Below are 12,491 nucleotides of genomic sequence, written 5' to 3'. Positions count from 1 at the left end.
ACTGAATTGATTTTTGTAAGTAATTACTTTTATTAACTTTAATTCGATAAATGTCTGCAAAACTATTTATTTTGAAAAATTTATTAAAATCAGATTATCTGAAAATGATGCATTTCCGCCTGCACTTCGTTGCATTAAATTTTGGCATCTCTGATTTCGCGGCGAATGATATGGAAAATGTCAAAGTTATTCGCCGTTTCAAGGGGAGGAAAATTAATGAAAGACTTGACAGGTATTCAGTCTGCCTTGCAGCATATATGCCGTTGTCTTTTTTTAAATACTACTATTTATGTTAAATAAGTGAATTTAATAGCTAGCAAACTAGAATTTCTGTAAATGAACTAACCCAGGCATAAGCGTAAAGTAGCTGTATTAAAGTTATATTGTGAAAATATTGTAAACGATTTAGAGGGGTAGCAACGGTATGGCGGAAAATGGCATGCGTGTTGGAGGCGCCAGCGGTGCTGAAGTTGGCGACTATAGTAATGGAAATCATGAACACGAGTTAGGTCCAGAAAATATTAAGAACACGCCGCGGTTAAACGAGACTGCACAAAAGTATATGCAAGAATTACTCGCTGAGCGAGCACGTATGGAAAATCACTTTCCTTTGGCAGTAAAGCTAATCGATGAGGGTAAGTATAGATAATACAGCAAAAGAAAGGATGTTAAATGAATATATTGTTGAAAACAAATACTTTTTTTCAGCACTGGAACGCATTCAGCTAAATGGCCGCATACCTACGCGTGAACAATATGCAGATGTTTATCAGCAAAGGACTATTAGACTGTCACAAAAGGTGCATGTTCCCATAAAAGATAAAAAGGTTTGTTAAACATTTTTATATAGTTCTTTATAGTTTTCATATAATTATTTTTATTTATGGCCTTCCTAGTTTAATTACGTTGGGAAATTGCTTGGACCAAAGGGAAACTCTTTGCGACGGCTGCAAGAGGAAACACAATGCAAAATTGTTATACTTGGACGTTTTTCAATGAAAGATCGTGTGCGCGAAGAGGAGTTGCGCAACTCAGCTGATGCCAAATATGCTCATCTTAATTTACCGTTACATGTTGAAGTGTCAACGGTTGCCCCACCAGCTGAAGCATATGCACGTATTGCCTATGCTTTAGCAGAAATTCGACGTTATTTAATACCAGACAAACACGATGACATACGGCAAGAACAATTTCGTGAGCTAATGGAAGATCCTGAAGCTGCTAAGAAAATCACAACACGCCAACAACAGCAACAGCAAACTAATGCTCATTCAGTTGGTGGCAACAACAATAATTCAAATCATCGGTCAGGCGGTTCAGCTGGAAGCAGCGGCATGTACAGGTAATAAATCAATTGAATACCACGTTTGTATATATTTTCTTTAAATGCCCAGATATAATATTTAAAAACAAGAAATTATAAAGAGTTGTTAACACCGTCTCTTTTTTAGGCCTAAATATCAACAGCAATTTAATTACCATTACAATGATGAGACTGTTTATTACCGTTCGCATAACAACAATTATCACCAACCAAAACCTTATGTGCCAGGTGAAAATAATGGCTTTTATATTCGATAATATGTATTTAATAAATGTTTTTGTGCCGCACATTTTATGTATGTATATATTTAATATTTTGCAGCTGCCCAACGTTCAAACTTAATGCACTCGACAATGCCACCACAAGCAATTGTCAATGCCTCACCATCGGGTATGATGCCAAATACATCAAATTATAGCGGGCGTGGTTCAGCCATAAATAGTGGCATACCATCGAATAACGTAAATAATTTACGATACCGTTCGTCATTGCCGCCGTATCAGTTTGTAAAAAAATAATGGGATGACATAGCCATTAAATGGATTTCGAAAAGTTTATTTTTTGTTGCTTCGTTTTCCATATTTCCTATGTATGTAATTATGCATATGCATAAACATATTGTTTACCCCTTATAATGTTAGCATTACGGCTGACCAATGTTTCATTTGTTAACTAGTGTACTGGTTGCGTTATATAGGCGTAGTTATATATTATTATACAATACATAAATACACACGCATACACATTTTTGACATTTATGTATAACATACATACGAACATCCATCTATACATACACTTTCATGGTTATAAAAAGTTTGGTGTGTACATATTGTAGAAATTCAATTGTACCGTAATTGACCTAATATAGATATTTATGCGTAGCCTTAACATATACTTTTATAAAATATATACATACATACATATGTATATGTATGTATTTTTTGAGTTTGTCGAAAGCGTATAACCTTGTTTTTATAACATTAAATTCAAAGAACTCTACACATTTTCATAACGATTGTCATAATACGCGTTGCGGTTGAAAATATATAACATAATATTAATAATATTTAATAAAACTCTTGAAGAGTGTTAATAATCTCACTATGCAAATATTCTACAATACATGTTATTATTACATTATGAATTGATATTCTGCATTTCCGCTTTGGTTTGCGTTCCTTTAAAAGTGATATGCTGCAAGTAGTTACGGAGAAATAATTGGTATCAAAAATCGATAGACAAAAATAACTGTGCATTATTACAAGTATGTGAAAATCGGAACTATCCCCTTGTGGCATATCATTTATGCAGTAATGCGATTCAGCATACATACATAAATATTTTTTGAAAAAAATTGTAATTTTTATTGTCGTTATTGCTGTATTACGGCTTTTAACGTACTATATTTTTTAATATACATATATACATACATACATACATACTTATATTAATTAACTTTGAAATTTGTTATGTTTATTTAAAATGAATATGATTTTTATTCGTTTATTATACATATTTATTCAAGTTTATAAACAAAGCATAAGTAAAATAATAACAACACGTGGCAATTGGCTTACAAGTAAAGCTAAAAAGTTAATGCAAATATTGAAAAAGAGAAAACATACAAATTTATGCCTCAATATGCTGTTTGAAAAAAGTTGTGTCAAAAGGTGTGCAAACCATTAAAGCGTTTGTATATAAATAAGGGAAGCTAACTTTTTTGAGTGCGTAAATTTGGCGAATTGCCATGCTTATTTACATACATACATACATAAATATATATATAAATACCTTTATGAGAATGCCTCTGTAAAGAAATATAATAATAAATATATAAATAATTGATTTAAATGAAGAGGACTAACTATTTCAAATTTAACTAGAATTATAAGTATTTATAACAACAAATGATAATCTCATGTACGAATAATCGTTGAATTAAAACTGGAAATTAAAACTCAAAATAATAAATATACACACATAGCAGAAAACATACTCAAGACGGTAAGAAACTATTGATTGGATAATTTTTGCAAATCGTATGCAAAAAAAATGGTTTAAGCAATATTAATTCTCGGTAGTTGAACTAATGGCTGAAAATCTGTAAGTGCTTAATTCTTTAAACTGCCATTTGGAGGTTATGTGCAATTAAAGCACAATTTACAGCAACTTTCCGCTAATATTTTTAATTAACGTTAATTATCTTTTTATCGTCAAAATAAACACTTTTAATTTTAAAAGATTTTAATAATTTTGAAGTTCATCTGCAACGTTTGCATTTCAGCGGATATTGAATATATGCTTCCGGTAACTTTCCTACAATATGTACAATATTTTTAAATTTATTGTGAACAAATCCTTTCATAAAATACAAAACATATCATTCACAATGATTTAAACGCTACGAATTCGGATTGTCATATACAAATTATATTTTCGCTCCACATTCAGAAATTTTTATAAAACTATTTGCTATATGTATGCAATTTAAAAATGCTTATTTGTTTGTCTGAAGTCAAAAAACTGATCTATATACATATATGTATAAAGCTACAATAACTCTTAAACAAGCTTGCGCAGAAACATCTGGTCACCTTACCATACGTACCCGGCAAAACGTCGCAATTTTGCATTTTATTTTGTTGTGATTTGTTTTTGAATTGTTGTGAAATTTTGCGCCTCTCTAAAAATGTCCACTATTGAAAAATTATCTATACAAGGTATACGTAGTTTTGGTTCCAATTCGGAGGATGTTCAGGTAAGAACTGCATTTGTGGAAAACTTGTTTAAAATATATAAAATGTGCGCGCCACTTGGCCGTACACAAGCTGCTCTCATTTAATAACTTTGTTTAAAGTATTTGTTATTCGGATATTACAATTTCCTTAGACTATAACATTTTCCTCGCCGGTGACACTGATTCTCGGTGAAAATGGTTGCGGCAAGACCACAATAATAGAGTGTCTTAAATATGGGCTCACTGGTGAAGTGCCGCCTGGTGGTGACCACGGTCGCAGTTTTGTACATGATCCAAAAATATTCAATCAAGCTGGAACTTTGGGCCAAATCAAATTGGAAGTTAGTAATCTGCAAGGAAAACGCATATCCGTTTGTCGCTCTATGAAAATATCCAACAAACGTGGTAAATATTCATTTGAAACGCTAGATGCGACTATGAACTATATAGATGGTAAAGCTGGTGGAAGCGCTACGCATTCTATTAGTAAGCGTTGTGTTGATGTCGATGTGGCTATGTGTCAGTTTATGGGTAATTTGCTACATTTGTATGGAAATCACTTTGCTTACAAATAATGTTTATTTTTAAAAGGTGTGTCTAAAGCTATAATCAATAATGTGTTGTTTTGTCATCAAGAGAATTCCAGTTGGCCATTGGACGAGTCAAAAAAGTTGAAAGATAAATTCGATGCCATATTCGGTATAACTGAATTTAATAAAACAATCGAACGTATAATAAAAATGCGCAAAGAGGAAGCTGAAAATTTAAAAGTTAAAGGTATGAAATTTTATAATTTTCTAAGCTATTTGTTGTGCTAGGCATGGTCTACTTTGCTTGAATATATTCAATAGAGGCAGACTTACGCCTACTTGTACATTTAAAGCAAGAAATGGATGATAAGTCGCTAACTTTGAAGAAGGCACAAGAGAAGTGTGCAGCTATAGAGCAAGAGTGCCAACGTTGTGACGATGAAATGAAGCCAATCGATGCGCGCTTAACGGAGATACGCAACGTCGAATATGAAGTAGGCAAGCATCAAGCGAAAAAGGTCGAAATCGAAACCGAGTAAGTACAAATGGAAATAGTAAACCTACTTTGTCACAACATAAATTTATTTAATGCAGGCAAAAGAACTGTCAGGAGCAAATATTGGCTTTAAGCAGCAATATAAAAGTGCCATACGAAGGTAGCCGCGAAGAACTAGAGCAAGAAATTAGTGATTTTGGACAAAAAATGCTTGAAAAACGCCAACACCGCAATGTGCTTGACAAAAAGGTAGATAGTTTGAAGCAAGAAGAAAAAACGCTACAAAAAAACTTTACTGATTTGGATAAAAGGCGCATACTGCTGATGCAACAAAGGCAAAAAGAACAAGAATGCATTTCAAAACGTGCCGAACAGTTAAAAACACTTTGTCAACAATTAGGCATTACACTTACCGAGGATTTGGAATTTCAACCTGAAAGTGTGCCCGGTGTATTGGAAAAAATCGAAAACTCATTGCTGAATAAAGAGTGCAGTATAACGGAGAGTGTGGCGCAAACGGATAAAGATGATAGTGAACGGCAACGAGAAATAGATACGCAGCGCGTGGAACTCACTAAAGTGGAAGAAGGCATTGTCGCACATGAAAAACAGAAAACACTCAATGAAAAGGAATTGACAACCATTACCAAGGAGATTGCCGAAATAGAGACCTCAGCGCGGCGTATAAAAATTTTATCCGAAAATATTGAACGCCTTATGAAAATGATGGATGAAATGAATAGTAAATGTAATCAGGAAACCATGCGCGCTGATATAGCTGAAAACAAAGCGAGAATTTTAAAATTGCAAGAGCAATTTCGTGAATTAGATGAACGTCTAACCAAATTGAACATGATGTCCAAGTTAACGGCTGAAATTACGTTGAAACAAAAAGAGTTGGAAAAGAAAGAGCTGGACGTAAAGCGTGTAAAAGGCAAACATGCAGAAAACTTTAAGAAACTCCTCAGTCGCCCTGTGGAGTTCAATTACAAGCGCGCAATGCAATTGTGCAGCGAAAAATTGCGTGACAATATTAAGGAGCTAAACGGGAAATCAAATAAATTACAATTGGAACAGCAGTCATGTGAAATAAAGCGTAAAAACCTTAAAGCAGAATTATTGAAATTAGAAAAAGAACTGGAAGAGTCAAAGGAGAAAGTTTACGAAGCATGCCATGCTGCTACATACGAGGATACGTTAGCGAAAAGCAAAGCTACCATGGCGAAATATCAATTGGAACATGGCGCCTTGCTATCTGCCGAGGCCATGTATAAAAAGTAAGTGATGTTATAATATTCTTACTATTACATTAATTTTCTTTTGTTTATATAAAATATTTTATTACAGATACATAGAAAAGGTCACAGAGGAGCCGTGCTGCCCGCTATGTCATAAAGATATGACTGATAATGAGGCATGTCAATATAATTGAATATTGTTTGAAATTATTTTAGTTTAAATATATGTTTGCTTTTATGCTCGCAGGCTTCCGATATTACGATGGAATTATCTGATGAGATTAACCGTTTGCCAGAGAATATTAAACGCACAGAAAAGCTTTTGAAAGCAGAACAGAAAAAATATGAAAATCTATTGCATATAAAATCCGTCGTAGAGACTGTAGCTAAACTGGAAGCAGACATTCCGAAGAAAAAGAAAGAACTCACTACCATAGAAGAGAAATTAGCGAAATGTGTAGAAGAACACGAATCACTACAAATGCTCCTAGCTGAGCCAACAAGTTCACTAGACTTGGCTGATTCGATGATGGGCGATGTTTCGCTGCTGGATGAGGCTATGAAAGAGGTTACGCGGCTGAAAAATGATATTGCGCAATTGAATGTGAGTACTAAAAATGTTATTATTAATATGTTTAGAAATTAGTTTTATTGTAAATAATATAAATTGAGATACTAAAAGATAAAAAATAAAATTATAAAAAAATCGGTAATATAATAATATTAAAATTATATTATATTAAAATTATTCAATAAAACAAAAAAAAATTTATTCAATAATAAAAAAACGTTAAAACAAAAGTTAAAAAATAAAATAAAAAAAGGAAATTAATATAAAAATAATAATAAAAAAAAAAATTTAAAAAGAAAATAATTTAAAAAAAAAATAATAAAAAAAAAATAATAAAAAAAAATAATAAAAAAAAGGAAAAAAAATAAAAAAAATTACAAAATAAGAAACAAATTAACTTCGAAGTTACAATACACTTCCGAAATACAAAAGATTTCATAGAAGAACTTGATTTTGACCGGTTAATTGGTATGAAAGCTGGTATATGGACGGACCTGATTAAATTGATTGATATATAAACTTAATATACCGTGTTCAAGGAATTAAAAAAAATTGAAAAGGTCAAATTGTGTATTTTTAAATATAAAAAGTCTCTTTAAAAGTTTAAAAATATTGAAATAAAAAAAATAAAAATAATATAAAAAACAAGAAAATTCGCAAAATAAAATATATTCTTCAAAAACTATTTCAGACAAAACTACCTGCTGATTTTGAGTCCGACGTCAATATAGAAGAGTTGCAAATGATTAAAGCGGGTGTGTCTGAAGAACTGGATACCGAGCGCCATACGCTAGAGGAGAAACAGACTAATCTAGAGAAAATCGTGAATGCTTTGAATAAGATGCAAGAACAGAAGAACGCGTAAGTACAAAAACCTTAAAAATTCCCAAAATAGTGTAAATCTATCTCTGCCACCAACGCTTCTGCAACCAACAGTTACCAAGATGAACGCTTAAAACTGCAAGAAGGCCAACAATCGTTAGCGCAGCTGCAGGAGCGTCAAACGGAGTTAAAGAATTTAATTGAAAGCAAAACTGCTGAAATAAAACTATTAAGAACGAAATTGCCGACATTGAAGCAAAAGCTGAATTCTTTAGTTGCAGAGAAGAATCGCCTTTTGGAGGCCTCGCGCAAGCGTGTGGCGAAAATGCAAACCGAATTGAATGCTTATAAGAAAATGGAACATGAAATAGAGCGGTGAGTCGGAAAATATTTTTTTAATACAAACTTTTTTTTTAAATTGTTTTTAATATTTCTTTTCAGTTTGAATAGCGAAGTTCTTGAGTTTCAAATGTTAAATCTTGTTGCTGAAATCGCAGAACTGAAAGAATCTTTAAAGACGTGCAAAGCGCAAATTGAAAAGAAGGTATAAATGTTTAAAAAAATATATGCATATGTGCTTATAAAATAAATAAATATTAATAATTTAAAATTAGGAAATTTTTGTATTTAAAAAAGTTTGCATACTAATCCTATTTTCAATTTTGAATTCCAATTTTTAATACGGTATTTGGTATTATCTTTTTATTGGTGTTTAGAAATTGTGTTTTTTAATTAATATTTTCCAATCAAATAAAATTATTAATTCAATAATAAAAAAAATAATTATAATTTCAATGATTTTTTATGCACTATTTGCAACCCTGCATGCATATATACAATAATATTTTATAGTAAACATTAAAAAAAAAAAAATTTTATTTATATTTTTACAAAAGAATTTTCTCTACTATGAAATATAATATTTTTGTTTTTAGTCTGCTGAAATTTCCAAAACCTCAAATGAACTCGAAACGGTCAAGACGGAATGCTTGCAGCAAGAAACGCTCGAACGTGATCTGAAGGATAACCGCGAATTGAAGATATTGCATGATAAAAAGGCGAGCATAGACGTGCGGGTTCAAGCTATTACCAAGCAATTGGGAAAAATGGATTTCCCCAAACTGTCAGTGGAGAAGAATACATTGATCAAACAACGTGACAAGGGTACAAGCATTAACTGCAAATGTCGATTTTATTTTTACACATAAATTTTATTAAAAAAAAAAAAACTCATTACAGGCACTGAGCGTAGGGGCGAATTGATAGGTAAAATTGGCGAAGTTAAAAGTCAAATTAAAAAATTGGAAGGTGAAATAAATGAGCCAAAATATAAGAATTCACTGGAAAATTATCGTCGTGCCAACTACGAAGTCGGCATGTCCAAACAAGCGATTAAGGAATTGGGCGAGAGCCGCATCAGTTTGGAGTGGTCGCTTATGCAATTCCATGCTGAAAAAATGGAACGCATTAATAAACTGATACGTGAGTATTGGCGTCTAATTTATCGTGGCAACGACATCGACTATATACAAATACAAACTGATGAGGTGGATTTGAATGCGAATGCCGATCGGCGCCGCAACTATAATTATCGTGTTATGCAATCGAAGAATGGCTCCGAGATTGAGATGCGTGGCCGTTGTAGTGCCGGCCAGCGTGTATTGGCATCGTTAATCATACGCATGGCGTTGGCCGAAACGTTTAGCAGCAATTGCGGTGTATTGGCGCTGGATGAGCCGACCACCAATTTGGATCGTAATAATATATTATCATTGTGTGAGGCATTGAATCGTATTGTAGACGAACGGCGCATGCAATCGAATTTTATGTTGATCATAATTACGCACGATGATGATTTCATATCCACTTTGGGCAAAATAACGACCTATCATCGCGTATTTCGCAATGACGAATGCAAATCGGTTATACGGAAAGTGAAAGTGGCATAAGTTAAGTTACATTTCTTGCTATTAATTCCTGATATATGTATGTATATGCATATATACTTTTATTTTAGAATAAACATACTTTTCAATTATTATATATAGACAAACATAAACATAGCTTCTATTAGTGCGTTGATGTCTCAAGTTGCTGCATTTAATACTCCCGTAATATGTTGCACATGTTGTTTGGAATTAAAAATCTCGTATATCCAGTTTAATTATTTTCGTTCTTCCGTCTGCCTTTTCTTCATATATAGTATGTCTGTCTAGCTGTACTATATTTTTATGTAATTAAGTTTACAGATACATATATTTAATCATAATGTGGTTCCGTGTCGTTTCGTGTTATAGTAATCATACCTCATTATAATGAAATGTTGGCCAATAAATGTTGTATTCTCTTGAAATATACTTCAACTTCAGTAATTGCGATTGTACATAATGTTCGGCTGTTTCCGAACTTTTCCGTTTCTTATTTAAGTTTTAATTAAAATAAAGTCATCTATAATTTGTGAATACAATATGTGGAAATTCAGTTGGAACGCTTTGAAATCAGTATGATTTATTTAAAGATCTGCGAATTCCACGAAGCTGAATTTAATAAATCTATTTTTTAATATTTTTTAATGTTTTAATATTTAAAAAGAATTTTTTTTTAATGTTTTTATAGTATGTGTATATGTATGTATGTATGTTTTTAGTTTTCTCATAACTATTGTTATTTTATTATATATTATATGTGTTTACATATTTTATATATTTGTAACTTCTTTTTTTTATTTTTTTAATAACTTTTAAATAAAAAATAATTTCATTTTTTTAATTAAATTTTTTTTATATTTTTTATCTATTTTATTTGTTTTAAATTAAATTTTTGTTTGTTTTTCATAACTTTTTAAATAAAATTTGTTCTTTTATATTTCTTTAAACTACATTTTTTTTATTACGGTTTTCTTATATTTATAATTTGTTTGTTATTTTTTTAATTTGCTTTTTAATTTTTCTATAATTTATTTTTAATTTTTTAGAACTTATTTTTTATTTTTTTTATAATTTGGTTTTTATTTTTATTTTTTAATTTATGTTTAATTTTATGTTTAAATATTTTTTTTCATAACTATTTGTATTTTTATAATTTTTTATAACTTTTAATAATTGTCTTTTCATATTTATTTTTTAAAATGAAAGTTTTTTTTTCAATATTTTTAATGTTTTTTATTTGTTTTTAATTTGTTATAACGCTTTGAAATCAATATTTTCTTAATATTTTTATCTGCGAACTCCAAAGCTAAGTTAAAATAATTTTTATATATGTACTTCTGTTAAACATAATTTTTTTTAATATTTTTATTTATTTTAACAATTTTTTTTTCTTCAATATTTTTATTTATTTTTTAATATTTATATTTTTTTTAATATTTTTATTTTTTTTAATATTTTATTTTTAATTTTATTTTTTTTTAAAAATATTTTTCTTTAATATTGTTTGATAATTTGATTTTATTTTTTTCATAAATTTGTTTTTATTTAAATTAAAGTTTTTAAATTTGTTTTTAATTTTTTTTTTTTATAATTAATTTGGTTTTTATATTAATTATTAGTTTTTAAATTTTTTAATAATTAAAATTAAAATTTTTCATATTTTTAGATTAAAGTTTTGTTGTTGTTTGTTTTTAGATTACCGTTATATTGATAAGATGTTAATGTAAAGCGTTTTTTAGAAACTGTTGAAAGTTTTTAGAAAGTGTTAAGAAAATAGTCGTTTAAAAAATCAATTCCAACATTATTTATAATTATGTGTTATACTTGTATATCGAAATACATTATATACATACATATAAATATAATTCTTTGAACTTTTCTTATTCTAATTATAATTATTATTATTATTATAAAAAAGTAAAATCTGTCCATAAATATTTATAAACAAAAGAGGCCTAGCCTCACTTAGCGAGCTGCTAGCTTAGTTATGTGAAACGTGAATATATTTATGTAAATACTACACCGTTTTGGCTACAGTGAACCGACAATCTTGGGAGCAATCGTGTTTACCGTTAGATATTACTTTTAATATTTACCAACTGCTATTTCCTAACAAATTGTAATTTTTAAAATTTTTCATTTGAATTTTCTCGCATATTTGCCAACTAATGTCTTGACTCGCACGAGTCAAAACGTAACCAAAGTAAACAAACATATTTGTTGACGTAACATAAAGAGTAAAATGCAACAAATGCAATTTTTCAAATATTGACAACTTATCTTGTCTTTGGAAGCATCTGTATCAATAAAATGGTCGACGCAAATAGTTTTATATACTCACTTATTGTATAGCCCTGTTTCGATCTAACTAGTCTCGCAAAATCATACCCATCTCGGGGTATAAATATGCGTAATATTTTCATTGACATTCTCAGTACTTAACAGGCTATTGCAGCCAGCAGTCTAAGTTGACAGTATTCGGCGACGTTAAAAATTAAAAAAAAAAAAAAATCAAACATGCAGTCATCCATGTTGCTTGTTTCGCTATTGCTGATCTCCACTTTGCTACTGGTCAGCGTTCCGTCTGCGGAATCGACGATAATTTTATTGCTTTGTGCCCTACGATCACCGTTATGTCCATTCACCACAACCACCACTGCTGCTCCTTCATCGGATGAGTAAGCTAAGTGTGGGCAAAAGGTAGCGATACAACGATACTAAACAGGACAAGGTTTTAAAGAAGTACTCCTCTGTCTTTTAATGGATTTGGATAAATAAAAAAAAATTAATGCGAATTAGAAAAGTCTTTATTTGTGGGATTGGCACGATTGTCGAAGTTGTGTAG

General features: G+C 30.5%; 3 protein-coding genes across 3 annotated transcripts; all 3 read left to right on the top strand.

The window, feature by feature from the left end:
• Positions 1-212: 212 nt before the first annotated feature.
• On the top strand, positions 213-3,179 carry LOC126754851 (KH domain-containing, RNA-binding, signal transduction-associated protein 2). Its single transcript, XM_050467036.1, has 5 exons — positions 213-635; positions 709-827; positions 897-1,342; positions 1,452-1,552; positions 1,646-3,179. Exons 1-5 carry the CDS (start codon positions 425-427, stop codon positions 1,840-1,842), a joined length of 1,074 nt encoding a protein of 357 aa, XP_050322993.1. The 5' UTR covers positions 213-424; the 3' UTR covers positions 1,843-3,179.
• Positions 3,180-3,910: 731 nt separating this feature from the next.
• LOC126754850 (DNA repair protein RAD50) lies at positions 3,911-10,286 on the top strand. The gene is made up of 12 exons (XM_050467035.1): positions 3,911-4,082; positions 4,214-4,592; positions 4,653-4,838; positions 4,913-5,126; positions 5,186-6,364; positions 6,435-6,501; positions 6,573-6,929; positions 7,588-7,757; positions 7,833-8,093; positions 8,160-8,262; positions 8,654-8,882; positions 8,958-10,286. Exons 1-12 carry the CDS (start codon positions 4,014-4,016, stop codon positions 9,665-9,667), a joined length of 3,924 nt encoding a protein of 1,307 aa, XP_050322992.1. The 5' UTR covers positions 3,911-4,013; the 3' UTR covers positions 9,668-10,286.
• A 1,776-nt stretch (positions 10,287-12,062) lies between these two features.
• LOC126755591 (uncharacterized) lies at positions 12,063-12,449 on the top strand. Its single transcript, XM_050468281.1, has one exon. The coding sequence runs from the start codon at positions 12,164-12,166 to the stop codon at positions 12,326-12,328; it is 165 nt and encodes a 54-aa protein (XP_050324238.1). The 5' UTR covers positions 12,063-12,163; the 3' UTR covers positions 12,329-12,449.
• The last annotated feature ends 42 nt before the right edge of the window (positions 12,450-12,491 follow it).

The sequence above is a fragment of the Bactrocera neohumeralis genome, chromosome 4 (genome assembly GCF_024586455.1).
Source record: "Bactrocera neohumeralis isolate Rockhampton chromosome 4, APGP_CSIRO_Bneo_wtdbg2-racon-allhic-juicebox.fasta_v2, whole genome shotgun sequence".
NCBI lineage: Eukaryota > Metazoa > Arthropoda > Insecta > Diptera > Tephritidae > Bactrocera > Bactrocera neohumeralis.
This window is presented reverse-complemented; position numbering and strand designations above follow the sequence as displayed.

What these genes read in the sequence shown, in the direction of transcription:
- LOC126754851 (XM_050467036.1), top strand. Translation starts at nt 425, where the DNA reads ATGGCGGAAAATGGCATGCGTGTTGGAGGCGCCAGCGGTGCTGAAGTT. An exon ending in GGAAGCAGCGGCATGTACAG is followed by an intron (nt 1,343 to 1,451) that starts GTAATAAATCAA and finishes TCTCTTTTTTAG; the next exon opens with GCCTAAATATCAACAGCAAT. An exon ending in ACCAAAACCTTATGTGCCAG is followed by an intron (nt 1,553 to 1,645) that starts GTGAAAATAATG and finishes AATATTTTGCAG; the next exon opens with CTGCCCAACGTTCAAACTTA.
- LOC126755591 (XM_050468281.1), top strand. Translation starts at nt 12,164, where the DNA reads ATGCAGTCATCCATGTTGCTTGTTTCGCTATTGCTGATCTCCACTTTG.
- LOC126754850 (XM_050467035.1), top strand. Translation starts at nt 4,014, where the DNA reads ATGTCCACTATTGAAAAATTATCTATACAAGGTATACGTAGTTTTGGT. An exon ending in TGAAAATTTAAAAGTTAAAG is followed by an intron (nt 4,839 to 4,912) that starts GTATGAAATTTT and finishes TATATTCAATAG; the next exon opens with AGGCAGACTTACGCCTACTT. An exon ending in ATGCAAGAACAGAAGAACGC is followed by an intron (nt 7,758 to 7,832) that starts GTAAGTACAAAA and finishes TGCAACCAACAG; the next exon opens with TTACCAAGATGAACGCTTAA.